The 27,892-nt window shown below is 36.3% G+C and overlaps 2 protein-coding genes across 4 annotated transcripts in view; both read right to left on the reverse strand.

Moving 5' to 3' along the window:
- LOC137252862 (uncharacterized) overlaps nt 1-27,892 on the reverse strand; it is a 631,431-nt gene that overhangs the window by 270,484 nt on the left and 333,055 nt on the right. Inside the window, exons 6-7 of one of the 3 annotated variants that reach the window (XM_067788970.1) lie at nt 12,159-12,268; nt 10,183-12,088 (exon numbers count right to left, since the gene is read on the reverse strand). The exons of the other annotated variants lie outside the window; for them this stretch is intronic. Coding sequence (XP_067645071.1) covers nt 12,071-12,088; nt 12,159-12,268 — 128 coding nt within the window. The 3' untranslated portion in view covers nt 10,183-12,070. Of the gene's footprint in view, nt 1-10,182; nt 12,089-12,158; nt 12,269-27,892 lie in introns of those variants that run through there. 3 annotated transcript variants of the gene reach the window in all.
- LOC137252785 (uncharacterized) lies at nt 17,843-18,487 on the reverse strand (the record flags this gene model as incomplete). The annotated part of the gene is made up of 2 exons (XM_067788873.1): nt 18,272-18,487; nt 17,843-18,109 (listed from the first exon to the last, which is right to left on the reverse strand). Coding segments are annotated over exons 1-2 (483 nt in total), but the record flags the coding sequence as incomplete, so codon positions are not given.

Genomic DNA, 27,892 nt, shown 5'->3' on the forward strand with positions numbered 1-27,892 from the left:
AAGTTAATGGTGAATTGGTAAAACCTCGAGAATATTTAGTGAAAAGATCCATCGAAATCGTAGTGAAACTGTGTTGCTGAAGCTACTTCTAGGAATCATTTCAGGCACAATATAGCATAATCTGTGCAATTAAAGCCTGCAGATTTGTAGGAGTTATTTTGCTACTTCTGAACTCGGAAATATTTAATTCGGAAGAAATACAAGTGACATTAATTGAATGTCCTAATACGCTGTGCTTCTCTTTTATACGTGTTGCATTGGTTCTAAATCACAAACCAGTAAACTTTGCGCTGAATTTAAAGAGCGTTCGAAATAATTTTAAACTATCTAAAGCTCCCCAAACGAGCGATTGAAACCGGCCTGTTTACGATCAACATAAACCGACGTCTTTTGTGGAACCACGGAACAAGTTGGTGAATAGCACTATTGAAGGACTAGGAAAGAACAACCACAGAACCACGCCATCGCCGTCAAGGAGTCATTACTGTCGGGCACATCCTCAGAAGTCTATACCGTCCGCAACCCTACCTACATGCCGGTGAGTAACACCCCCTTAATTATCTACTTGCCAATATCTTAAGGTTGTAATTTTGGCTTTGCTGAAGTTTCCTACAGTGCACTGATGTACCGGAGTCATTTCAAGAAATAAGATGAGGATCTGAGTTTTTTTTGCAAATACGATATGTGATAATCCCACTTAAGATTTTCGTCTAGGATAACACCGAGGTATTTGTATGTATTAACATTATCTATTTTTAAGTTTGTATTGCAATCACAGGGAGTATGATTTAAATGTAAGCAGTCGTAATCATGGAATACGAGATTAATTTGTGTTCTAGAAATATGTGGAGGCCTAATGTGCATTACTTTAGTTTTGGATACGTTTATTACTAGGCCATAGTCATGAGACCATTTAGTTATAATATCCAGCTTTCGCTGCATTATCGCTATTGCAGTATTAACATCCCTGTGCGGTACTAATATGGCTGTATCGTCTGCGTATGCAAATGCACAGTTTTTTAATACTCTAAGCATGCTATCAGCATATATTATATATAAAAGCGGTCCTAGTTTAGACCCTGTGGTACTCCATATGACAATAATCTTTCATTGCTTTGTTCATTTTTAATTTTTACACTATACTTCCTTACGTCTAGATAACTGGCGAACCATTTCAAACAGTCCCCTCTAACTCCTGGATTATTTAAAGCTTCGAGCAATTTCCCATGCGATAAAGTATCAAATGCTTTACTAAAGTCTATAAAAAGGGCAATAACATGATAACTTTTCCCCAAGTTTTCATATATTTTGCTCGAAAAGTTACCCAGTAGTTGGTTTATGTTTTTATCTTTTTGAAACCCATATTGTCTGGGGTCAATCAGTTTGAACTTCACTATGAACTCAGTTAATCTACTTACTATGACTTCTTCCAAAATTTTCTCTATGGCCGGTAAAATAGATATTGGTCGATAGTTTTGTAGATCAGATTTCATTCCGGCTTTATAAATAGGCCTAACCAGTGATAATTTGAGTGTCTTAGGTACCGAGCATTGAGTGAGGCTGAGGTTTATCAGCTTAGTTAATATGGGAGCTATCACAGGTGCTAACAATTTCAGATCTTTTGGTCTAATCCCATCGGAACCGGGATCTTTACTCTCATTCAGGTTTTGTATAATTCCTAGTATCTCCTTATCTCTGGGTTCTTCTATAAATATTGAGTTAGGTATAGTATGCTTAGGTAGATTTAAGGTAGCAATATTGCAGTCATGAATCACTTTTTTTACATCTTTGCTAAATGTCGTTGCAAAATTATCACATAACGTTTTAATATTTTTGTTTTGAAAAATTTTTAAAAAGTGCTCATCTGGACTAATACATTTCCGACCAAGAATTTCGTCTACTAGCTGCCAGGTTTTTCGTATGTCATATCTGAACTCAGTGAATTTACTAAGATAGTAGTTATTTCTAGTTTTTTGTATCTCTTTATTTACATGGTTTCTAAATCTTTTGTATTCGACTTCTACCTTTTTGTTCCTTGGCTTCCCTTTCCACTTTCTATATAATTCATCCCTTCTTTTGCATAATGTTTTAAGCTGGTATGTCATCCATACATTCGTTTTTCTCTGTGTACCTAATTTACGTTTAATGCATGAGTTCTCATATGCACATTTAAAGCTCAATTGTATTTTTTCACACATACAATCTACATCAGTTAATCTTAGAATATCATCCCAGTTTACCATCGACATCTCTTCGTAAAATTTATTGTTGTTTATGACATTCGTGTAAACTGTTTTTGTTCTCCTATGCTCATTCCTATCAGTGTAGTTTGTACCACATAAAAGAGAGTAATGGTCCGTAATATTTGTTTGTATAACTCCTGCCATGATATCAACGACCCCACTTCTAAAAAAAATGTGATCGATACATGTATGAGAATCTCTGTTTACATCAACTCGCGTGCATTTATTTATCACCTTTTGCATACCACAAGATGAGAGCATGTCAAGATAGACGTTTGTATTGTTGTTGTCGGCATCTAATTTATTTATATTTATGTCACCAATTACTATTGTACAATCTTCTTTGTGCCCTTTCTTCAAAATATCATCAAGCTTGTGGCGAGACCGATTCCGGCGTGGCCAAAATGGTCTCCATGTGTCTCAGACAGTATAGAATCGTGCAAATTGATATGCAGGTATGCACTCGTTTCCATGCGCGCACTGTATTTCACGACTGTTGAAATATTTGATCACCGCAATTAAAATAAAACACTCGTACTTTTACAATAATGTTGGTTTTATTTGTGTCACACAAATTTATAGGTGAGCCGCTATATTTCTTATATTTTTGCGTACACGATATTACTTAGCGAAAATTTAGATGACTGCTCGAGTTGAATGCGCGTAAAAATCTGGCGTCATTCAATTTGACATTTTGTGAGGTAACCCTCATTGTGAATGTTGCTTTGACAGGCAACCCCTGTTGTGAATTATTGTTGTGTTCAATAGGGATTGCTTGACTTTATGGTCACGCAACACTTACCGTAAGGGTTACCTTACATCATTCCCCTTTGGAAAAGAAGAATTGGCCAAATTCTTCTGTCCCAAAAGCGATGTAATTAACTTTAAAAGTTTAAGACTGTTAAACTAAGTTTAAATCTACATCTATGCTTAGATCTAAATTAAGAATTAAATTGTAAAGGCTAGTTCTTAAGTAGAACTTAAATTTAGTTTTTATAATTAGAAAACAAATTTTTTTTGTGTTTTAATTCTACTGTATACATTCAGTTCTTAATTTTTAATGATTGCTTAAATTTATTTGATTTCATTGTCTTTTTTTTCAGGTTTGGAAGAAAAACATTTTATTTCTAATTTAACAATAGAGATTAACTTTAAATAATCTTGAATTTAAAAATTTAATGTAATTAATTTTTCTTATTCTATTTTTATGTACTATTTTTTTCTTTTTCGTTTCGTCATCAATTAACGTGACGTTTACACCTTCAATACCTATTACGGTATACGGACCCATATAGATACTACTATGCTTGTCGCGGGGTTCTTTTTCAAGCAATACCTTGTCAAATACCTTGACAGATATTGGTTGTGAACTTTTGTTACATCTGGTTTGATTTTTTAATTTGTGTTCTGTAACGGCTTTTTTTGCTAATTCGTGAATTTTTTGAAAGCGAAATTTAACTTCTTTCGAATAGTTTTCTATGGTATAAATCGGGTCTATTTTATCGGTTTCCAGTTCTTTTGGTAAATTAGCTGCTTTGCCAAAGACTAATTCATATGGTGAGAATTTATTATCGAATACTGTATTTGTTGTTGTGTTGTGAAGAAAAGTGAAATATTTCAAGTAAACATCCCAGTCGGAAAAATTGGGATTTAGAAAAGATCTTAAATATTCATTGAAAACTCTGTGATTTCGCTCTACTGTGCCAAGAGTTTCATGATGGTACGCTGTGGAAAATTTATGTTCTATTTTTAATAGTTTTGTTAACTCTGAAAAAATTTCATTTTTGTATTCGGTACCTAAATCAGTTTTAATTGTTTTCATAATGCCATATATTAGTATGAAATTTTCAAAAATAGCTGATGCGACCGTTTTTGCACTTTTGTCAGGTATCGCAATCGTTACTAAGTATTTGCTGAGATCGCATATAATGGTGACAGCGAACTTGTTACCATTATCGGATTGAGGTAGAGGTCCTATAGTCAATGACAACAATGTCGAATGGCTTACATGGTGTTTCGGTTAGGACTAAATTTTCTTTTGTTTTTGGCTTAACCTTATTCAAAAGACATTTTTCGCAGTTTTTAACAAATTTCGCTATATCGCGCGTCATGCCTTTCCAATAATATTTGGTTTTGAGTTTTGCATAAACTTTTTTGCTACCGAAATGTCCTCCTAAAATTGGGTCGGTATGGTAGATTGTTATTAATTGTTGTTTTTTGTCTTCGTCTGTCACAGTTTCTACGGGTTCGGTTAGGACGATTTCTAAATGTTTTAAAATTTTATTCCCAGTGGTTTTCAGATCTGATATCGAAAAATATTTAAAAAGATTATAATTTTTTTGCAATTCAATTATATTAATATTGCGCTTGCCAGCTTCTTTTTGTAGCTTCAAAAGTAATTCATCTAAATGTATTATTTTGTTAGCACACGCAACCTTAATTAACTCAATCTTTTTGTGTTTTAGATGCGCATTTAATTCAAAATTCGTAATTTTACCACTTTTATCATAACTTATTTGGGATTTTACTCTGGGTATTTTCTTTGAAAATTTGTTTGAAAAATTATCATAAACTTGTAATTTTATGTTTTCTTTTACTTTTTCTTCTTTGAGTATTTCTTGTTGCATTAATTGTTCTTGTTTTGTCTGTGATCTTGTCTGTACTGCTAAAATTGATGTTCCTGAATTTTTAATTTCTTCTATTGTGATGCGAGAGAGTGCATCTGCTCCTACGTTCATTTTACCTTTTATGTATTCAATAGTGAAGTTGTATTCTGCCAGTTCAAGTCTGATACGTGAAAGTTTTGAAGAGGGATCTTTCATATTGAACAAGTAAACTAATGGACGATGATCGGACTTGACTGTAAAGTGTGTGCCATATACGTATGGTCTGAACTGTTTTATTGCAAAAAATATAGCTAAAAGGTCTAACTCAATTATTGATTTCTTTTGTTCTGAATTATTAAATGATTTGGACGCGAAACAAATTGGTAAGTCAATGCCATCTTTATTTTGACTTAAAATGGCACCACAACCAATTTTTGAAGCGTCGACGGTAATTATAAATTCCTTTTTGAAGTCTGGGTATTGGAGAATTTGAGGAGAAATTAAAGATTTTCGAAGTTTTTCAAATGCTATATCACATGACTCATCCCATTTAAATTCTACTTTTTTCCTGCTAAGTTTATTTAAAGGTGCTGCTATGGAAGCAAAATTTGGTATAAACCTTCTGTAATAATTGGCGAATGCCACGAATCGTCTTACTGCATCTTTATCGCAAGGTTTTGGATATTTCTTTATTGCAATTATTTTGGAATCGTCTGGAAGTAGACCTTTTGACGAACAGTTGTGTCCTAGGAAAGTGACTTCTGAACGCATGAAGTTGCATTTTTCGGGATTTAGACGCAAATTAAATTTTTTGCATGTTTGAAAGACTTGTTCTAAGTTTTTAAGATGGCGAGCTTCGCTACACCCAATGACTATAAGATCATCGACATATAAAAAGGATTGGTTTGGAGAAATTCCTGAAAAGGCAATTGACATCATTCTTGAGAATGAATTCGGAGCTACGTTTAAACCGAATGGTAAAACTTTCCATCGAAAAGCACCACGATCAGTGCTGAATGAAGTGATGTCTCTAGAATCTTTATTTAATGGGATTTGGTGGAAACCTGAATACAGATCCAATGTAGAAAAATATTTGGCTCTGCCTAGATTATCAAGAATATCGTCTATTCGTGCAAGTGGGAATTTGTCTGCTATCAATTTTTTGTTTACGGCTCTAAAGTCAACACACATCCTGTAGGATTTCTGTCCATTTGGATTTTTCTTTGGCACAAGTATCAATGGACAATTATAGTTGGAATAGCTGTGTTCTATAAGATCGTTTTGCAATAAATTATCAACTTGTTTATTAATTTCCTCTCTCTGACAATATGGTAAACGGTAATTCTTTATGTAAACAGGAATTTTATCTGTCAATCGTAGTTTCTGTTCATAAAAGTTGTTAAGTGTCATACGATCGGTCTTTAGTGCAAAAATTTCATCATATTTTAGACATAAATCGAGGAGTTTTGGTTTGGCATAGTTTGGCATTTGTTTTTCTAAAATTGATTTTAATTCCTCTGACCTTTTCGAATTTTTTGAAAGATCATTGATTTTATACACGTTGTAGTTGGTGATTTCATCCGTAACTATGTTACAATTTCTTACGTATTTTACCTCGTCAGTGACGTTTAATACCTTTATTATCGGATTGTTAGTGTCAACAATACACTTTGCGTTGAACACACCACTACAAATTTCCTGTGCGTCTATGAAAACTGGATGTTTAGATTTTTTCAGCTTAAATAGGCGATAAACTTCGCATCTAGGAGGAATTACCAATGTATTATCGGTTGTATTATGTAAAATTGAAATTTTATGAATATTTTTGCCAATGCCAATTGTTATGCTCTCGTTTGCATAGTCTATGATGCAATTGTATTTTTTCAAAAAGTCTTTGCCTAAAATACCATCTGACGGTATGTTGAATTTGTCATCTACTACATTTAGAGTATGTGGAATTGAAAAATTTGAATAAAAAAGTTCTGTTTTAATGGTACCCAATGTTGAATGTATCTGTCGTAATACCCGTTATATTTATAATATTGTTGTTATTTATAGAAACATTTTGTTTTAAACTTGAAAGTTTTATAATTGATATATCAGCGTGTGTATCTACTAAGAAAGTGCATGTTTTAAAAGAGTCATTGCAATTCAGTTCGATAAAATCTGAGTAGTTCAGGTTTAAACAATAAATTGATTTATTTTGAAAAACGTTATTTAATTCAGATTCTGGTCCCCAGTGTTCGCTCCTGAGGGCCGTTGGCGTTTAAAGTGCGAACACTAGCGTTATTTGTAGTATTTGAACGTCGATTGTTGTTGTTACTGTTGTTATTGCTGTTGTTTCTGTTTACGGGCCTGCTATTGTTATTTCAAAAATTACCATTACTTCGCGAGCCATAATTATTGTTGTTATTATGCCTATAATTGCTATTATTGTTTCTGTTAAAATTGTTGTTGTACCTCGAAAAGTTGTTCCTATTATATTGATTTGACCTGAAGTTACCTCGAAAACTATTATTTTGCCTGTTATAACTTGATCTAAACGCTAGTACCTGCCTTTCACTTGTTTGGTTGTTTTGTTCTACGATCATTTTCGCAACTACATCCTTAGAATCAGTAAACGTAGTCGACGCTAAAATTGATTTTACTAGGTCTGAGCGAGTGTTAAGCCGACAAACGTTGACGGTTTGTTCGACTGCCATTTCGTGCGCTTTTTCCTGAGTCATTCCTTCTATAACTAATGATCGTTCTAAAGCATCGGAGAGTTCCTCAACACGTTTGGCGAATTCAGTATGATTATTATTAAAAACTTTTAACGATGCAATTTTTCCTGCAACAACTTTTGAGTTGTCAGGTTTTATTCTACCTTTTAATGCATCTTTTATTTGTTGAATTGTTGTTACTTCATTTGGAATTGCCTCACGCGCTTTCCCTTCTAACTTAGATTTTATAAACGAAATGAAAGTATTTGTCAAATTTTCTTCCATCAAATCTTCTATCAAAACTATTTTATCTATAAAGGATGCAAGTGAAAGCGGATCGCCGCTGTAGTTTTCTCTAATTATGGATGCACACATAGTAATACAAGTTTTCTTTTGCTCTGGAGTCGCCATTGTTGGTTGTTCTTCGCTAATTGTATCTAAATTATTATTGTGAAGTGAATTGGAAAATCCAGGGAAATCTTCAAGAAAAGATACGGGACTTTTTTTAATAATACTAGCTTTGTATGCTGAAGTTGTCGATGCGTCAGATAATTCTTCCTCAGTGTCAAAATCAGAACCTGATTCGCTTTCTTGTATTAATTCAGAAAGATTTTTGGGTATTTTTATATTGCAGTTAATTCTAGAAAAACATTTAGTGAGTTGTTCTCTGCACTTTGACAAGCTTTCGATTATTGAACTAGGCTTATCACGATTTTCAAAATATGAATTTACTTGTATTATAATTTCGTTATAGCCTTTAATTAAAGCATCTTCATATTCTATTGACTTTTTCGCTGAGATTGATCGGTTATTTAAAACTCGTTTAGTAACTTTAGTGAAATTAGAGCGTAAACTTTTGAAATTGGAATCAAAATCTGACATTTGACAATTGACATCTGAAAACTTTATTACATTTATTGAAAATGTTTACCTCCGTGGCAGAAAAAAATGTTTCATGAAAAAAAATTCGGAAAAATGTTAAGATTAACGCTGTATGCACTGTGTAATTGTGGTAGGCAATTTAAAAAAAAAAAAAAAATTTTTTGTGAAATCAGAGAATATTCGAAATATTCAAAATCGATGAGTTAATTGGTAAATGGTAAAGATTCGCATATTCAAAGGCACTGTATTTAAGACTTATTTTGTAAATGCGAGTGAATATTGAAATATTTTAACCGCACTGTATTCGTTTAATAATGCAAAGAGAAAAAAACTGTTGGAATATTTGAAAGACACTGTATATGATGCACAGTTTGAAAAGAGCCGCAAATGTAAGATATGTTGAAATATTTGGAATACACTGTATTCGTGTGATGCTTCGAAGGAATTGTTAACTATTTGAATGGCACTGTATTTGTTGCAAAAAATATGTAAATGTTTATGATATTCACTATGTTCAATTTCCGAAGAAATAATTGGAAAAAGGGAAAAGTAAGCTTTCACCGATAAAATAAATTTTCACCATTACCATTATGTGACTGTAACCTGTCTATATTGATATTTGAAGTCAATGAGAGATTTCAAAATTGATTAGCTTTGAATAATTATCGCAAAATTTTGGCGAAAAGATTTGATATTTTTGGTATTATACATATAAAATTGATGTATAATTTGCGTTTCAAAAAGGTTTTAAAAAAAATGTGTAAATTTGAAAAAATATTTTTCGATTGTATTTATTACGAAGCAGTGTTCGCATTTAAAATAAAAAATTCAAGTTCCATGTTAATGTTTGAAAAAGAAAGAATATAGTAATATATGCGTGATAATTTGCATGTGGTGGCCGTATATTTAAAATTATTTTTAATGTACATTCAAAAAGTTTTCGATATTTAAATGTTTATATTAAATATTTGGTTAAATTGTGAGAAGACAAATGTGTTGCTACATGCGCAGTATACAAATGTTTAGAAACAAAGTGTCAATTTTTGTTGCTACATGCATAGTATACAAATGTTTATAGAAAAGTACATATGTAAAAAGGCAAACGTGTCAAGTTGATTTGCTACATGCATAGTATACAGGTATTGAAAAAGATTACATAGAGAAGCAAAGTGTCTACTTATACACAGAAATTAACTATTAGGTATGTACGTATGTTCTAATCTACTCTACTGTACCGCTCTGCTTGCTGGTGTATGTGTTGTTGGTATTTTTCCGCTTCTTGCCGATGTAGCTGTTGCCGTCCAAGTGATGCCGTCGCCGACTGGTTTTTTCTTCTTACTTTTGTTATGTATAGCATGATTTTACCGCTACTAACGGTACTGCGTATTAAAACGTAGCGGGTGGTTGTGCTTATGTGTCAACGTTATGGTATGGTACAGCAGCTTCCAAAAACTTTTTACATATATGTATGTATGTACCACAAAATTCCACACGTAACTTTGGTTCAAGTTCAAATTAATTTTTAAATGTATGTATATACGAAGTTCTAAAAAGTATATTTTGCCATTTAGGATGTACCTTTTTCTTGTAGTTTATGAAATTTTATAAAAATTTTTTTTTTGTAGTATTTGAAATTTTATGATTTTTTTGTAGTTTGTGATATTTTAAATTTTTTTTGTAGTTTTTGAAATTTTTAAATTTTTTTGTAGTTTTTGAAATTTTTTAATTTTTTTTTGTAGTTTTTGAAATTTTTAAATTTTTTTGTAGTTTTTGAAATTTTAAAATTTTTTTTTGAAATTTTGTATGTTTTTTGAAATTTTGTAATTTTTGTAGTTAGATTTTGTAGTTTTAAATTATAGATTACTTCATGTAATTTTTTTTTAGAATTTGTTGCAATCAGCTTTGTGTAATTTATATCATTTTATGTAAATTTTTTTTGTATGTATGTACTTTCTTTTTATTACAACCACCACCGCATCACAACCACCACACACTCAATTTTTAGCAAATTTGTAAGTGTTTTTTAATTTTGTGCTGCAGGGAATTATTCCAGGTCCCCGGAGCCACCATTTTTCTGCAGGCATGGTCACGGTCGCCATGTGGCGAAACCGATTCCGGCGTGGCCAAAATGGTCTCCATGTGTCTCAGACAGTATAGAATCGTGCAAATTGATATGCAGGTATGCACTCGTTTGCATGCACGCACTGTATTTCACGACTGCTGAAATATTTGATCACCGCAATTAAAATAAAACACTCGTACTTTTACAATAATGTTGGTTTTATTTGTGTCACACAAATTTATAGGTGAGCCGCTATATTTCTTATATTTTTGCGTACACGATATTACTTAGCGAAAATTTAGATGACTGCTCGAGTTGAATGCGCGTAAAAATCTGGCCATTCAATTTGACATTTTGTGAGGTAACCCTCATTGTGAATGTTGCTTTGACAGGCAACCCCTATTGTGAATTATTGTTGTGTTCAATAGGGATTGCTTGACTTTATGGTCACGCAACACTTACCGTAAGGGTTACCTTACAAGCTCATCAACAAACATACGTATATTGTTTTTTGGAGGCCTATATATAGCATGCAGTGTGTATCTAGTGGAGTTGTTATTGGAAATTTTGATTTCTATAGACTCGAAAGTGTGTTTCGTATAAAATTCTTTTCTAACATAAGTTTTCTCTCACATATACCACTATTCCTCCCCCGCATCTCTCTTTTCTGTTCAAAAACTCAGCATTGAACCCATATATTTGGAAAAGACTTTGCTTTATGTTTGTTTCAACTAGTACCAATATGTCTATGCTGCTGATAAGCTTGTCGATTTCTATTCTAAACGCGTTGAAGTTCTTTCTCATAGAGCGTATGTTTAGACATACGCATTTACACTCATATTTGCTAAAGTTTATTGTATCAATTTCTTCAAATGAATTAAATATGTTTGTTGTAATTTCGTTCATTGCAAGATAAAAAATAAAATTTAGTATTATGATAAAAAAGTTAATAAAGTGAAAAAATATGTTAATTGTGGAATATCACCAAATTAAGATTTTAGTGCTAATTAGGACAGAGGAGAACTTTATGACAATGTTTTCACCATTTCTCTTCGCGCGATACACGTCATCTACATCATTCTCACTCAAACCAACACCAGCAAAGTTTGCAATGCTATCCACAATTGATCGAAGGTTCTCATTTTCTTTTCTTTTGATGTTCCTCACAACGACGTTTTTCTCCAGCATTTGTTGCTCCATTTTATTTAGCTTACGTTCTAATGCTAATATACGAATATCTTTCTCGTTACACTTTTCACTCAGGTCCTTGATTTGTCTTGCCAAATTGGACATTTTTGCTTCAAACATGGTGGTAGAATTTTTCAGCTCATTTCGCAATTGTGAAACGTTTGCGGCCATATCTTCAATTAGACGCTTTATCTCAGAAATATCTGATTGATTGCTGCTGAGATCGAAACCTTCATTGCCATCCGCCTTGCGTTTTTTGCTCGCTCCCACTATTTTGGGTTTCAAAGATTTTACCATGATTTTGGATTAGATGGAGGCTTATCATAACTACTTGTGTGCATCTGGCTTAGTCCCATAGCTTCAGTTGTTGTGTATTACAAAAAACAGCTATGAAGACCAGTGAGTCTAAAACAGAAAAATTTGTATGCACACTAAGGTTAAACATTATCGCACTGTTTTACATTACCGGACTTACATATGTAGATATTTGTATTAGAAGAAACAAAAAACTCTGAGGTTGGCGGCGATCCTCACGTGTTCTTTCCGATGCTCTATGCCCTATCTCTATGGCTTTTGTTTCTGTTCCTAAAAATCCCAATAAATAAGCAACAACCGATTATCAGACGAACTAAGACTTATTTAACAACTAAATTTATTAAATTTATTCTATACCATAAATATATCTTCCTACATTTTTCATAACCTTATAATGCATTTTCATATACATACAAAACAAGTTATACATATGTATGTATATCTTTGCTATTCGTTAAAATAATAGAGAACAAAGAATTATAAAATCTAATCAAAACAAAATATTATTTTTTCTCTAATGTCAATAACAAAAAGCATTGTATAAAGCAATATGAGCAAGTTTCGCTAATTAAATACATATGATAGATTAGGTTAGGTTGAACTGGCTGGTTCAGGAGGACCTCACACAGACTGAATAAGTCCGTAGTGTTACCCGAAGTTTGTTTTAACGACCAAACTGAAAAACCATATCAAAAACCAGGACCTATGTTATAAAATAACTCCGTTCTCTTGGCAAATACTAGAAGCTTCCTAGGATTTAAGCCACTTGCTGCTTCTAAATCTGACAGCTGTATCACTCCTAATAGCTGGAGTCTTAGCTTGGCAAGTGCAGGGCAAGAGCATAGAACGTGCTCGATCGTTTCCCCCTCCAGCCCGCACTTCTACATCTGCTATCACTGACCAAGCCTAATTTGAAGGCATGTGACGCCAGAGGCAGTGTCCAGTCAGAATACCCGTCATGAGTCTACAGTCCTCTCTTTTTAATGATAGAAGCAACTTTGTTAGTCTAAGGTTGTAAGACCTGCACATAATCTTCGACACACTACAGCCCCGCGCTTGAACACACGCCTTTCCTGCTTGGTCGATCATGTGCACCTCTCGCCTTCGCTTAATTTCGCCCAGTCTAATTGGGACGTCTACGGAGCAAGCTTCAAGGGATGCGCCCTTTTTAGCTAGTTCATCCGCTTTTTCATTGCCATCTATTCCCATATGCCTTGGGACCCAATATGTATGGTTCTCCCTCTCCCGATTTACTCCAGGGATTGCTTACACTCTAATACGCATTTAGATGCTGTGGTATGCGGGATTATTGCCTTAATTGCTGCTTGACTGTCAATATAAAAGTTAACACGATTGCAGCTTGTGCTAATTTCTTCCAGGGTTTCTGCTGCTTTGGTTTTGGCTACTATTTCCGCTTAGAAAACGCTACAGTAGTCCGGCAGCTTGTAGGATCTGTTTATTTCCGGATCAGCGCAGTATGCCACATACTGTGGTATGCGAGATTATTGCCTTAATTGCTGCTTGACTGTCAATATAAAAGTTAACACGATTGCAGCTTGTGCTATTTTCTTCCAGGGTTTCTACTGCTTTGGTTACGGCTACTATTTCCGCTTGGAAAACGCTACAGTAATCCCGCAGCCTGTAGGATCTGTTTATTTCCGGATCAGCGCAGTATACTCCTTCCACTACTTCCTCAGTAGTGTAATTAGGCAGCATATATGAATGCAGCTGTTTCCTTACCGTTACTACAGCTCGCACCCTTCCTTCCATTTGCGCATAGTAAACGCCAAATCCGCGCGCGCTAAGTCCAGAAACCTTTCCTCCCGATGAGAGCCACGGCTCCTAGATCAGCGCCACCTCAAACGAACCCTCCTCAAGGGTTAGGAGGAGTTCGCTCGACGCCACTTTACTGTGTTGGAGGTTTATCTGTAGGACTCGCAGCACCATTGGTTTGTTTGTCCCCCTCCAGCACCTTCGTCGTGAGATCGTCGTCCTCCCCTTACCCTTTTGGTTTAGAGTGTTCGAAGCCCCCTTCGGCCTCTTGTAACCGGGTGTTCCTCTGTGCGACTCACAGCACCATCTGGCAGTTGGTCCTCTTTTAACACCTTCGTGGTGACGTCGGCTAACTCCACCTGTCTTTTTTCCCTCAAGGTTTTGAGGTCCTTTTCGACTTCGCCCACTCCAGCGTGTTAGGATTTTTATCCCCGGGACTTCTTTTCCTGAGTCGCATATAAATTTTGCCTGTACCAAAGGACATTTTTCCAAGCTGCGTGTACAATATATCCTCCGCCTGCTTGTTTATTTGAAAGATGTAGAACTGACCTTCCTCCGTAGGCCGAGATACAGTAAGTACCTTCCAATCCTGTGTCGGTATGTTCGGATTCTGATTCTGCAGAAGTCGCAGTGCATCCTCCGACTTCATCACGCATGGTATCCATACCTTAACTTTTGTTACCGTGGGGATTTGCGCTTTACCACCACCTTAAACCGCGCGTTTGTTCTTTGCCTTTGGAGGTTTGGAACCACTTCATCCAGCCACTGTAAGCTCGCGATGTTGTTCGCACGCTATCATCTTCACACCATTATACCATCCCCCCGAATCAAAGGTTGGAAGGAGCTTACTTGGTTGTTACCGCATCATCTTAAGCATTAAGCTAAAAAGTTCCCTTTCTACACATCTCCACCTTTACGTAGTCATCTGTCCGAAAGGACTGCTACGATCAACCAGCGCCACAGTCAGTGACTGCTTTGCCACATCACTCATCTTCTCGGGAAAAGCCGGAGTCTTAGTGTTAACTCCCTTTGGCACCTCCGAGAAAGCCGGAGTCTTAGCTTTAACTCCCTTTAGCACCTCCGAGAAAGCCGGAGTCTTATCGTTATCTCCCTTTGGCTTATCTCCTACTTCGGTAGTTGGAACTTCCCTCTGACTCGCAGCTTTCGAGGTAGTTGCTACCTCGCTATTGGGACCCATCTGTCTTACAGCTTTGGGCCTACTTGTCATATGATAACATTGATATAATAGTAACAGTGGAAGTATTAAAAACAAATATTGTAAAAATCCAAACAAATGTTGCTAAGCTTTCAAAGTGCGCCTAAAAAAGGCAATTCTTAGAGACCAATTGCAAAGCGAGTAGCGGGGCATTTATATGGCTTAGTGGTTAAAGGCATCTGCCTTTACACCAGTGGAGATTCTAGTTCAATACTCAGCTCCCGAGAAGCTAGCTGATGAAGAAGTGAAATTCAGAAACATGTCCTAGTAACCATCGCCGTTTGTAAACTTTGGAATTTTTCTCTAATATTAATAACAATAAAATAATTAAAAACATTTTTTTAAGTTAAACGGTTTTATTGAAAACAATACTTATATGAAATAATAATAATACTAAAAGCTAGAAAATAATGAGGTAGGTCCTAGGTACTAGTAATCACACCCCTCATCAATCTAGGGCGTTAAACAGACAATAAAAAAATAAAAGCGTTGGGCGCGTGCTTGATGAGGAGTGTGATTACTAGTACCTAGGACCTACCTAATTATTTTCTAGCCTTTAGTATTATTATTTCATGTAAGTATTGTTTTCAATAACACCGGTTAACTTAAACAATTTTTTTAATCATTTTATTTTCAAGTTTTTAGTCTTTATTTAATTGCCTATTATTTCTCATTCTATTTAGTTCATTTAGTGACTCATTATTACAAGGACTCTTTCCTGACAATTTGTTACAATCTAAGTCCTCAATACATAATCTTTCCAAAGACTTTACTCGACTCCGCGCCACGTATGCTTGTCTCTCCTCCAAGTCCAAAATATTTTATGGTACTTCTACCGGACTGTATGTAATATTCGTTCCAAATATGGACCAAATCGGACCACAAATACGACTTTTTTGAATATCTCGATATTTGCGCCACCTAGCGGCGATTTTTTCATAGGTAGCTTTCTATTCTTGTATGTATTATGTGTTCCAAATATGAGCCAAATCGGACCACAAATACGATTTTTGTGAATATCTCGATCCTTGCGCCACCTATTTTCTTCCAGGGTTTCTACTGCTTTGGTTACGGCTACTATTTCCGCTTGGAAAACGCTACAGTAATCCTGCAGCCTGTAGGATCTGTTTATTTCCGGATCAGCGCAGTATACCACAAACCCTACTCCTTCCACTACTTTGGAACCATCTGTGTACACATGTATCGCCTCGTCCGCATTTGAGCACCCTTGCGCCAACCGCTATACTACTATAGCCCTATGGTCGGCGCTCAAGCTGTCCGGAGGCACCGAGCCTGGTTGCAGTTGTTAACGCTATGTTCTTTGCTACCAGGCCTACAGGTGGAATGTGCAGAATGGCATAGAGTGCAGCTGTGTTTCAGGGCTCCTGTAATGCTAAGCATTGATAGTCTGCATACCACCTCTAATTTTTTGAGGTATGTTGTTTTTTGTGTTGCTTTCCACCAAACAAGAACTCTATAGTATAGGATAGGGCTTACAATCGCTGTAAAAACCCAATTAGAAAGAGAGGGCGATAAGCCCCGCGTACACCCCAGCATTCTTTTATATGCATAAAGTGCCGTTGAAGCCTTCTTCACCCTCTCTTCCACGTTGAGCTTCCATGATAGCTTACTGTCTAGGATGATTCCCAGATACTTTGTGCAAGGTTTCTCCTGTAGGGTCATCCCTCCTAACTTAGGCCTCCTCCAATTTGGGACCTAGTGCCTCTTTGTAAACAAGACCATATCCGTCTTATCCGCGTTGACTTTCAACCCGACATTTGATGCCCAGGTGTGAATATCCCGAAGCGCCCGGTCCATCAAAGAGCTAATCGTTGGAAGGCACTTTCCACTTATGACAATTGCAACGTAATCCGCGTAAGCCGTAAGTTTTACGGGTCCCTCTTCAAATCGCCTGAGCAGTTGGTTGATTTCCAGCGTCCACAGCAGTGTGATAGCACCCCTCCCTGCGGCGTTCCCATGTCAACTGATTTCATGGCCTCGTACAATCCCCATTGTGATGTAATCTTCCTGCAATTTAACATGCAACCGATCCATCTCGTTAAGGCTGGATGTACTTTAATGTAATTAAGACCATCCATAATCGCCCATTTAGAAACATTATCAAAAGCCCCGGCAATGTCTAAGAAGACTCCTAGAGCATATTCCTTATATTCCAGGGCTTTCTCTACGCTTATTACCACCCTATGCAATGCGGTGTCTACCGACATGCCTTTGGTGTACGCATGTTGTGTTGTGGAGAGCAGCTTTTCATCCACGTTGGACTTTATGTACACATCTATTAGCTTCTCAAAGGTTTTGAGCAGAAATGATGTTAAGCTAATGGGTCTATAATCTTTGGGATACACGTGACCAACCTTCCCAGCCTTTGGTAGGAAAGCTACACGAGCAGATCTCCAAGAGTGCGGTACATGATTCACTCTTTTGCACCCATCGAATATTATTTCAAGCCATTCCACGACCGCCCTACTTGAAACTTGTAGCATGGCCTGGAATATCCCATCTGGGTCCGGCGATTTAAACTTAGAAAACGTCTTCACTGCCCACTCGATCTTGGTATCGGTCACCAAGCCCGGCACTATCCGCTCTGTGATCGAAGTGTGAGTGCTGTCTGCTGGCTCTTCTAAACCATCTCCCGATGGGAAATGTGTATCGAGAAGCACCTCAAGGGATTCCTCACTATTACGTTACCATTCACCGTTCTCTTTCTTTATTAGTCCCTGGACTATATTTCCCCTTGCTATGACTTTTTTCAACCGTGCTGTTTTGTTGGAGCACTCTATGTCCATACAGAAGCTCTTCCATGAGATTCTCTTCGCCCTGGAAATTTCACGCTTGTAGATCCTCAGTAGATCCCTGTACTCGTCCCGACACGCTTCGCTTTCCGCGGTTTTTGCTAGCTTAAACATTTCTTTTACCTGTCTTCTTAGAAGACTCAGCTCATTGCTCAACCATGGCGGCTTTGCTTTTTCTCTGAATCTTCTAAGAGGGCAAGCTTTGTTATACGCAGCCATAAACGTCATTGTTAGGAATTCATTAGACTCCTCCAGTTCTTTCACATTGGCAACCTCTTTGGGTTGTCCCAGTTTCGTTTCTATATGTTTCTGGAATTTAGTCCAGTTTGTTGATCTAGGGATTCTAAAGGTTCCTTCCTTCTTTACCCTCTTTTGGGGGATGCTGAAGCTGATATACGCATGGTCGGAGAAGGATGGTCTATCAAGAACCATCCAATCATACCTTGATATATCACGTTCGTAGCTCAGTGTAATATCCAAAACATTGCTGGATGTTGGACCAATGTATGTAGGAACATTTCCCCTGTTGGCTATCTGCAAATTGGTTTGCAGGATGTAACAAAACAGAGATTCGCCTCTCTTGTTCGTATCTGCTCCTCCCCACGCATTGTTGTGTGCATTTGCATCCGCGCCTATGACCAACCGCCCGTTGCGCCCTTCGTCCTCTACTAGCCTCTTGCACTCCATCGGTGGAACCTGCGCAGCGTGGGCCGTGTAGCAGGATGCCACCACTACGGGGACCTCAGTAGTGTAATTTATTTATTTACTTGTATGTCTATTATACAGCAGACACTTAAGAATATAGTACAACTAATGTAAATTAAGTATTACTTAAAAAATAGGGTTTTAGTTTGAACTGTATAACCGATTTGGTATACGTAAAATTTAAATCCAGAAAATTTGAGAAATAGTTGTAATCCGACATAATTCTATTCAAGGGAGCGTTAGCGCCATAGACTGTTCTGTTAAGTCCAACACGAAAAACAACAAAATTCCGTAAATCTCTGCAGGGCACATTAAAGTTAACTAGCTGAAGTAAGGAAGGACAATCTATCCTGCCAGAAACAAGATCAATAATAAATGTAACCGATAACAGCGTTCTCCTATCGGATAACGATACCAAACTAATTAATCGACAACGAGCAACGTACGACGGAATCGGTTCAGTAAAGTTAAGAGAGCGTAAGGCAAAACGAACAAAGCACTTTTGGACTTTCTCCAGATGATTTATGTGGACTGAATGGTATGGTCTCCAAATGACAGCTGCGTATGCTATTTTAGAACGGACAAAGGCCGAGTACAAAAGCTTATAGGTATATGGGTCTGAAAAATTAGAAGAGTGGCGTTTCACAAAGGTAAGTGTTCCAAAAGAATTTGTAATTATGTAGTTTAAATGAGTAGTAAAATTTAGTTTACTATCAAAATACACGCCAAGATCTTTAATTTCATTAAACTCAGAAAGGCACGAGTCTGCCAACCAATAGCAAGTATCCAAAGGCTTGACCATTTAGAGTAAGTTACTTTGAAACACTCGTTAATATTTATATAAAGCCTGTTCAAAGCGCAATAATCTAAGAATTTATTAAGTTCACTTTGAAGCGCCGATGAATCACGCGAGTCTCTTATTTCAGAATATATTTTAAGATCATCGGCATATAAGAGAAATCTAGACGAGTTGAAACAAAAAGAAACATCATTAATAAACTAGATGAATAATAAAGGACCTAATATGCTGCCTTGAGGCACACCAGATGTAGCAATGAATGGATCCGAGAATTCCCCATCTATAGCAACCATGCAACTCCTGTTATGTAAATAAGATTTTATCCATTTGAGGATACTGGAATGAAAACCCATGAATGCAAGTTTCTCAATGAGGATTACGTGAGAAATTTTGTCAAACCCCTTAGAAAAATCAGTATAAATCGTGTCAAGCTGAAAACCATTACGAAAGCACGAATGGCAATCCTCAGTAAAGTTTGAAAGATTGATCTGTCGAGCGTGCTGGTTTGCGCAAATTATATAAAGTTTTTCTTTTACAATGCATTCAAATAGCTTGGCAACAGACGACAACTTGGATATAGGCCTATAATTTAAAATATCCTTTTAAAAATTGGGGTAATAGAAGTGCTTTTCCAATCATCAATGAAAACCCCTGAAGCTAGGGACAGATTAAAAAGAAGCATGAGAGGTTTTACCAGCGAGGACAATTTTTCAAAAGTTTCATGGAAAGCCCGTCAACATCGGTCTGCGAAGAGTCTTTGACACTCTTTAAACCTTCGATGACATCCACTTCAGATAATACCAAAGATCCAAAATCAATAGAAGAACACGGTTTATCGTTGAGGCTAACACGTAACGCATGTAGGTAGTTTACAGTCAAGTCCTCATCTGATACAAAGTTCGATGAAAAGAAGTTCGCAAATAGATTGGCAGCCTCACTCGATGAAGCTGAGACATTGTTGTAGTACACTGTTTTGGGAATACTCGATACATTTTTTTAGACTTAACATAAGCCCAGAACTTTTTAGGATTATTCTTAATGTTTTTCTCAAAGTTATTAATATAATTGTCATATAAAAGTTTATTCAAATCATTAAATTGTTTATTATAATAAGCATGCAACTCAAAAAAGTTGGCTCTTTTTGTGGCTTTGTACTTTTTGAATAACTTATTTCTCAAATTTTTCAGATGCTTAAGCTCTGCCGAGTACCGTGGAAACTTATACAATTTACTCTTAATAGTAGGGATATATTTATGACACAAAGCTGCCAGAGAACTCTTAAAGATACTGAAGCAGGTTGCAACTTCTTTATTTTTAAACGCGGAGTCCCAATCAATGTTGTTCAACTCTGCATCAAAAACATTAAAATTGCAACGATCAAAATTAAATGACGGTTTGGTCATAGAGGGGGACGATTAGAAAAATTCTAAAAATTCAATTTCCAATAAGATCCGGATATGATGCAAATTAGCAGGTTATATATAAATTGCAGCCTGCGATAACACAAAATTCAATTCATTACTTATGAAAATCAAATCCAGAAAGCGATGCAGCTTATTACATAAATCATTAATTTGCGTTAAGCCGATACTTAAAATTTATCTATGACATAAGATCCAATAGCACTTGTAATATTTACAGCAGTTAAGTAGGAATTGTTATCAAGATAACTCCAGTTAACAGAGTTCAAATTAAAATCGCCAAGAACGCATAATTGATTGTTGCAAATATCTTGATGAATTGAGAGAATGTTGTCAACATGCGATTTGTAGACACATTCATCACTCAATGGCGGAATATAAGAAACGCAAATATAGAGGTAACCATTAGGCAGCATATATGAATACAGCTGTTTCCTTACCGTTACTACAGCTCGCACCCGTCCTTCCATTTGCGCATAGTAAACGCCAAATCCGCGCGCGCTAAGTCCAGAAACCTTTCCTGCGGATGAGATCCATGGCTCCAAGATCAGCGCCACGTCAAACGAACCCTCCTCAAGGGTTAGGAGTTCGCTCGACGCCACTTTACTGTGTTGGAGGTTTATCTGTAGGACTCGCAGCACCATTGGGCTGTTTGTCCCCCTCCAGCGTCTTCGTCGTGAGATCGTCGTCCTCCCCTTACCCTTTTGGTTTAGAGTGTTCGAAGCCCCCTTCGGCCTCTTGTAACTGTTGTGCCGGGTGTTCCTCTGTGCGACTCACAGCACCATCTGGCAGTTGGTTCTCTTTTAACACCTTCGTGGTGACGTCGGCTACCTCCACCTGTCTTTTTTCCCTTAGGTTTTTGAGGTCTTTTTCGACTTCGCCCACTCCAGCGTGTTAGGATTTTTATCCCCGGGACTTCTTTTCCTGAGTCGCATATAAATTTTGCCTGTACCAAAGGACATTTTTCTAAGCTGCGTGTACAATATATTCTCCGCCTGCTTGTTTATTTGAAAGATGTAGAACTGACCTTCCTCCGTAGGCCGAGATACAATCCTGTGTCGGTATGTTCGGATTCTGATTCTGCAGAAGTCACAGTGTATCCTCCGACTTCATCACGCATGGTATCCATACCTTAACTTTTGTTACCGTGGGGATTTGCGCTTTATCCACCACCTTAAACCGCGCGTTTGTTCTTTGCCTTTGGAGGTTTGGAACCACTTCATCCAGCCACTGTAAGCTCGCGATGTTGTCGCACGCTATCATCTTCACACCATTATACCATCCCCCGAATCAAAGGTTGGAAGGAGCTTACTTGGTTGTTACCGCATCATCTTAAGCATTAAGCTAAAAAGTTCCCTTTCTACACATCTCCACCTTTACGTAGTCATCTGTCCGAAAGGACTGCCACGATCAACCAGCGCCACAGTCAGTGACTGCTTTGCCACATCACTCATATTCTCGGGAAAAGCCGGAGTCTTAGTGTTAACTCCCATTGGCACCTCCGAGAAAGCCGGAGTTTTAGCTTTATCTCCCTTTAGCACCTCCGAGAAAGCCGGAGTCTTATCGTTATCTCCATTTGGCTTATCTCCTACTTCGGTAGTTGGAACTTCCCTCTGACTCGCAGCTTTCGAGGTAGTTGCTACCTCGCTATTGGGACCCATCTGTCTTACAGCTTTTGGCCTACTTGTCATATGATAACATTGATATAGTAGTAACAGTGGAAGTATTAAAAATAAATATTGTAAAAATCCAAACAAATATTGCTAAGCTTTCAAAGTGCGCCTAAAAAAAGGCAATTCTTAGAGACCAATTGCAAAGCGAGTAGCGGGGCATTTATATGGCTGAGTGGTTAAAGGCATCTGCCTTTACACCAGTATGATGTATGAATGTTGGAGATTCTATTTCAATACTCAGCTCCCGAGAAGCTAGCTGATGAAGAAGTGAAATTCAGAAACATGTCCTAGTAACCATCGCCGTTTGTAAACTTTGCAATTTTTCTCTAATATCAATAAAAATAAAATAATTAAAACAATTTTTTTAAGTTAAACGGTTTTATTGAAAACAATACTTACATGAAATAATAATAATACTAAAAGCTAGAAAATAATGAGGTAGGTCCTAGGTACTAGTAGTCACCCTCCTCATCAATCTAGGGCGTTGATCAGACAATTAAATAAAAGCGTTGGGCGCGTGATTGATGAGGAGTGTGATTACTAGTACCTAGGACCTACCTAATTATTTTCTAGCCTTTAGTATTATTATTATTTCATGTAAGTATTGTTCTCAATAAAACCGTTTAACTTAAACAATTTTTTTTAATTATTTTATTTTCAAGTTTTTAGTCTTTATTTAATTGCCTATTATTTCTCATTCTATTTAGTTCATTTAGTGACTCATTATTACTAGGACTCTTTCCTGACAATTTGTTACAATCTAAGTCCTCAATACATAATCTTTACAAAGACTTTCTCGACTCTGCGCCACGTATGCTTGTCCCTCCTCCAACTCCAAAATATTCTAATGGTACTTCTACCGGACTGTATGTAATATTTGTTCCAAATATGGACCAAATCGGACCACAAATACGATTTTTGTGAATATCTCGATCCTTGCGCCACCTATTTTCTTCCAGGGTTTCTACTGCTTTGGTTACGGCTCCTATTTCCGCTTGGAAAACGCTACAGTAATCCGCCTGTAGGATCTGTTTATTTCCGGATCAGCGCAGTATACCACAGACCCTACCCTTCCACTACTTTGGAACCATCTGTGTACACATGTATCGCCTCGTCCGCCATTTGAGCACCCTTGCGCCAACCGTCCACCTCTATTGTGGCCTTAAGATCGCCCTCGAAGCGCAGAAATGGAATCAGGTAGTCTGTTCGTCTTGTGATTGATGACGCTATACTACTAAAGCCGTATGGTCGGCGCTCAAGCTGTCCCGAGGCACCGAGCCTGGTTGCAGTTGTTAACGCTATGTTCTTTGCTACCAGGTATACAAGTGGAATGTGCAGAATGGCATAGAGTGCAGCTGTCGGGGTTATTTTCAGGGCTCCCGTAATGCTAAGCATTGATAGTCTGCACACCCCCTCAAATTTTTTGAGGTAGGTTGCTTTTTGTGTTGCTTTCCACCAAACAAGAACTCCATAGTATAGGATAGGGCTTCAATCGCTGTAAAAACCCAATGAGAGAGAGAGGGCGATAAGCCCCATGTACACCCCAGCATTCTTTTACATGCATAAAGTGCCGTTGAAGCCTTCTTCACCTTCTCCTCCACGTTGAGCTTTCTAGCATACACTTTATTAAAAAGTTATATTTCCTCCAATGTTTTATATTAAACACAAAAACGGCTTATAAAAAAGTTTTAATTTTAAAAAGGTGTGTAAATATATTTTATATAAATATTTAAAACTTATATTTTGTCAATTCTATTATTTCACGAGCGACTCCCAGTAAGTATCCAATTTTAATCCTCATATCACTCAAGCGCTGGGTTGCATTCGGTCAACTCGTACAAGAACAGCTGATGCATATTTGATGTGGTGAGTTGCGCTTAGGGTGTCGTTACATCACCCTCCTTTGGGAAGAAGAAGTCGGCAGAGTGATCAATTCTGCTGGCTTCTTCTTGCCCGACAATATGTTGAAGTGATGAACTCAAACATACATCAGCTTATCTTCCGGTTAATAATAAACAAATTATAAACTTATTTAATATGTAGAAATATAATAATGAAATTTACTTATACATGTTATTTTAATTAATGATAATTAAATTTATTTGTACAATGTAATTGAAAATTTTGCATTGCAATATGCAATTAATTTGCATGGTATATGTATACAATTTGGTAGAAGTATTCAGTTTTTAATGAGTTTTGTTTAAATTAAACCATTACTCAGAGTATTTTGTAAAGTTTTACGTATTATAAATTATAATATAGTCTTTTTCGTTTTTTTACAATTTCATTTATCTGGAGTGTATAGTTTAACATATGTTTGTCTTATGTTTTTGAATCTAGGGGGTTTTTGTTATGCCACTAAGGGTTTTTGTTATGCCAATTGGCATATTTGAAAATAATTTTATAAGTATAAGTTTTCAGCTTTTTGGATTTATATAATTCATCTTTCCCATATGTTTATGGTTTAGCTCTTAGCTACTAAGTCGTGTGTTTACATCTTATATTTATTTGTAAATTTGATACATTACAATTTTTTTTTTGTTTTTTTTTTTTTTTGAAACATTGTATAGAAATGCGCTTCAAATAAGTTATTATTTAAATATTAAAATTCTAAATTTGTAACTTTTGTATTTGTAAACAAAACGTGAGTTGCCTAAAGGTTTATTGTACCTTTTGTACACGGTTTTTGTGTACAGTTCTTAATTTTTTCTTTTCTTTATCAAAAACTTTTACATTCGTCCCATCTATTTCTTTAACTACGTACGGCCCCTGATATATACTTGCATGTTTATCGCGCGGTTCTTTTTGTATTAGAACCTTATCATTTACGCTATTTTTGACGGACAGGCATGTTTGTCATAATAATATTTATTTCGAACTTTATGTTTGTTTAAAAGTTCTTGCGCCAATATTGAACATTATTTTGAAGTTCACTAGGTAAAATGGGTTTTTACCGAATACTAATTCGAACGGTGTAAATTTATTATCAAAAACTGTATTCGAAGTGGTATTGTGAAAGAACGTGTAATACTTCAAGTAAGTATCCCAGTCCGACAACGTGTCATTAAGATATGCGCGCAAGTATTCGTTAAATACTCGATGGTTTCGTTCGATTGAACCCAACGTTTCATGATGATACGCTGTGGAAAAATCGTGTTTGATTTTAAAAAGTTTTCTCAGCTCTGAAAACACTTCATTTTTATATTCCGTGCCTAGATCAGATTTGATAGAATTCATTGGACCATATGTTAAAATAAATACTCGAATACCGCAGAAGCTATGGTTTTCGCACTTTTATCCGGAACCGCTACTGTTACTAAGTACTTCGTTAAATCGCAAATTATGGTAACTGCGAACCTGTTACCATACTTCGATTTTGGCAACGGTCCTATTGTAGCAATGACTACTATTTCAAATGGTTTACAAGGTGTTGGTGTTAACACTAGCTTTTCTTTAGTTTTTGGTTTACCTTTGTTTAATAGGCAGTGTTGGCAATTTTTCACGAATTTCGCAATGTCTCGGGTCATGTTTTTCCAATAAAATTTAGTACGAACTTTTGCGTACAGCTTTTTGACACCGCAATGTCCACCTGAGATGGCATCGTTGTGATAAATTGACATAATTTTGAGTTTTTTGTCTTCCGTTGTTATGATCTCTACCGGGTCGGTCAGTATTATCTCTAACGTCTTTAATATTTTGTTTCCACTTTGTTTTAACTTTAAAATACTACAATATTTGAAAAATAAATCATCTTTTGGCCATTCTATCTTATTAATACCGTGATTGTCGGCTTCGTACTGTAACCTCGAAAGTAACTCGTCTAGATTTGTTATTTCGTTAGCAATCTCAGTATTAACTAGTTCAAATTTTTTATGTTTGATATGCGCGTGAATTTGTAATTTTGAAATTTTAGTTTTCTCATCATAGAAAATTATGGATCTAATACGTGGTTTATTAGAAAATGTAAATGAAAATTTGTCATAAGACTGTGTGTATTATATTGTCTGAGTCGTTAGAAATAGTTGGTAAATTTGTATCAGATTGTTGTTTTGACATCGCCCGTGTTTTTACCGCAAGAATTTGTTTAGTCGAGTCCTTTATTTCGTCAAATGAGATGCGTGAGAGTGCGTCAGCACCAACATTACTTTTTCCTTTGATATACTCTATTGTGAAGTTGTACTCGGCTAGTTCGAGACGTATCCTTGCGATTTTTGACGTCGGATCCTTCAATAAACCAAGGGTCTATGATCTGATTTTACTAGAAAGTTGGTTCCATAAATATATGGTCTGAATTGCTTTATCGCAAAATATATCGCTAATAACTCTAATTAAATAATTGGTTTCTTTTGCTCCGCCTTAGTGAATGATTTAGACGCAAAACAAATGGGTAAATCGTTATCTTCATGAACCTGACTCAATGTAGCACCACAACCTGCCTTGGATGCATCTACCGTAATTATGAACTGTTTTTTGAAATCAGGATACTGTAGTAACTGTGGTGACATTAAAGCAGATTTTAATGATTGAAATGCGTTTTCACAAGCACTGTCCCAAATAAAGTACCTTTTTCCTATTCAAGCGGTTTAAAGGTGCTGCCAGAGAAGCAAAATTAGGTATAAACCTTCGATAATAATTCGCAAACGCTACAAAGCGTCGCACAGCATCTTTGTCGGTTGGTTATGTATATTTATTAATTGCTTCGATTTTTGACGGATCTGGCAACAAGCCCTTTGCCGAACATTTGTGACCCAAAAAGGTTACTTCTGGTCTAAGGAAATGACATTTATTAAGATTTAATTTAAGGTTAAACTTTCTACATGTGCTGAATACATGAGACATATTTTTAATGTGATGCTTTTCGCTACATCCAATCACTATAATGTCATCCACATACAAAAAAGCTACGTTAGGAGGAATGCCTGAAAAAACAATCGTCATCATTCTGGAAAAAGAGTTAGGTGCAACGTTTAACCCAAAAGGTAATACTTTCCATCTGAGTGATCCACGGTCAGTGCTAAACGAGGTTATGTCGCGTGAGTTGGGGTGTAGAGGTATTTGGTGGAAACCCGAAAAGAGGTCAATCGTTGAAAAATATTTTGAACGGCCAAGATTGTCAAGAATATCATCTACTCGAGCTAGCGGAAATTTGTCGGCTATTAATTTTTTGTTTACTGCGCGAAAATCTACGCACATTCTATACGCTTTTTCGCCGTTTGTATCTTTTTGATGTACAGTGGCGTTATATCTGAAAGTCGGAGTTTTTGTTCGTAGAAGTTGTTTTGTGTCATTTTGTCATTATTTAACGCAAAAATGTCCGAATACTCTAAACATAACTCAAGCAAATTACTTTCTGCATATTTGGGTATTTGGTTTTGTAAAATTTGTTTTAGTTCTCTAACACGATTGGTTCGATTGTCTGTTTTATTGATTTTGTAAACGTTATATTCAGATAGTTTTTCTGTACGAATGTTGTTATGCATTTAATTGTAGT

This window comes from Eurosta solidaginis, chromosome 5 (genome assembly GCF_040869045.1).
Source record: "Eurosta solidaginis isolate ZX-2024a chromosome 5, ASM4086904v1, whole genome shotgun sequence".
Taxonomy (NCBI): Eukaryota; Metazoa; Arthropoda; class Insecta; order Diptera; family Tephritidae; genus Eurosta; species Eurosta solidaginis.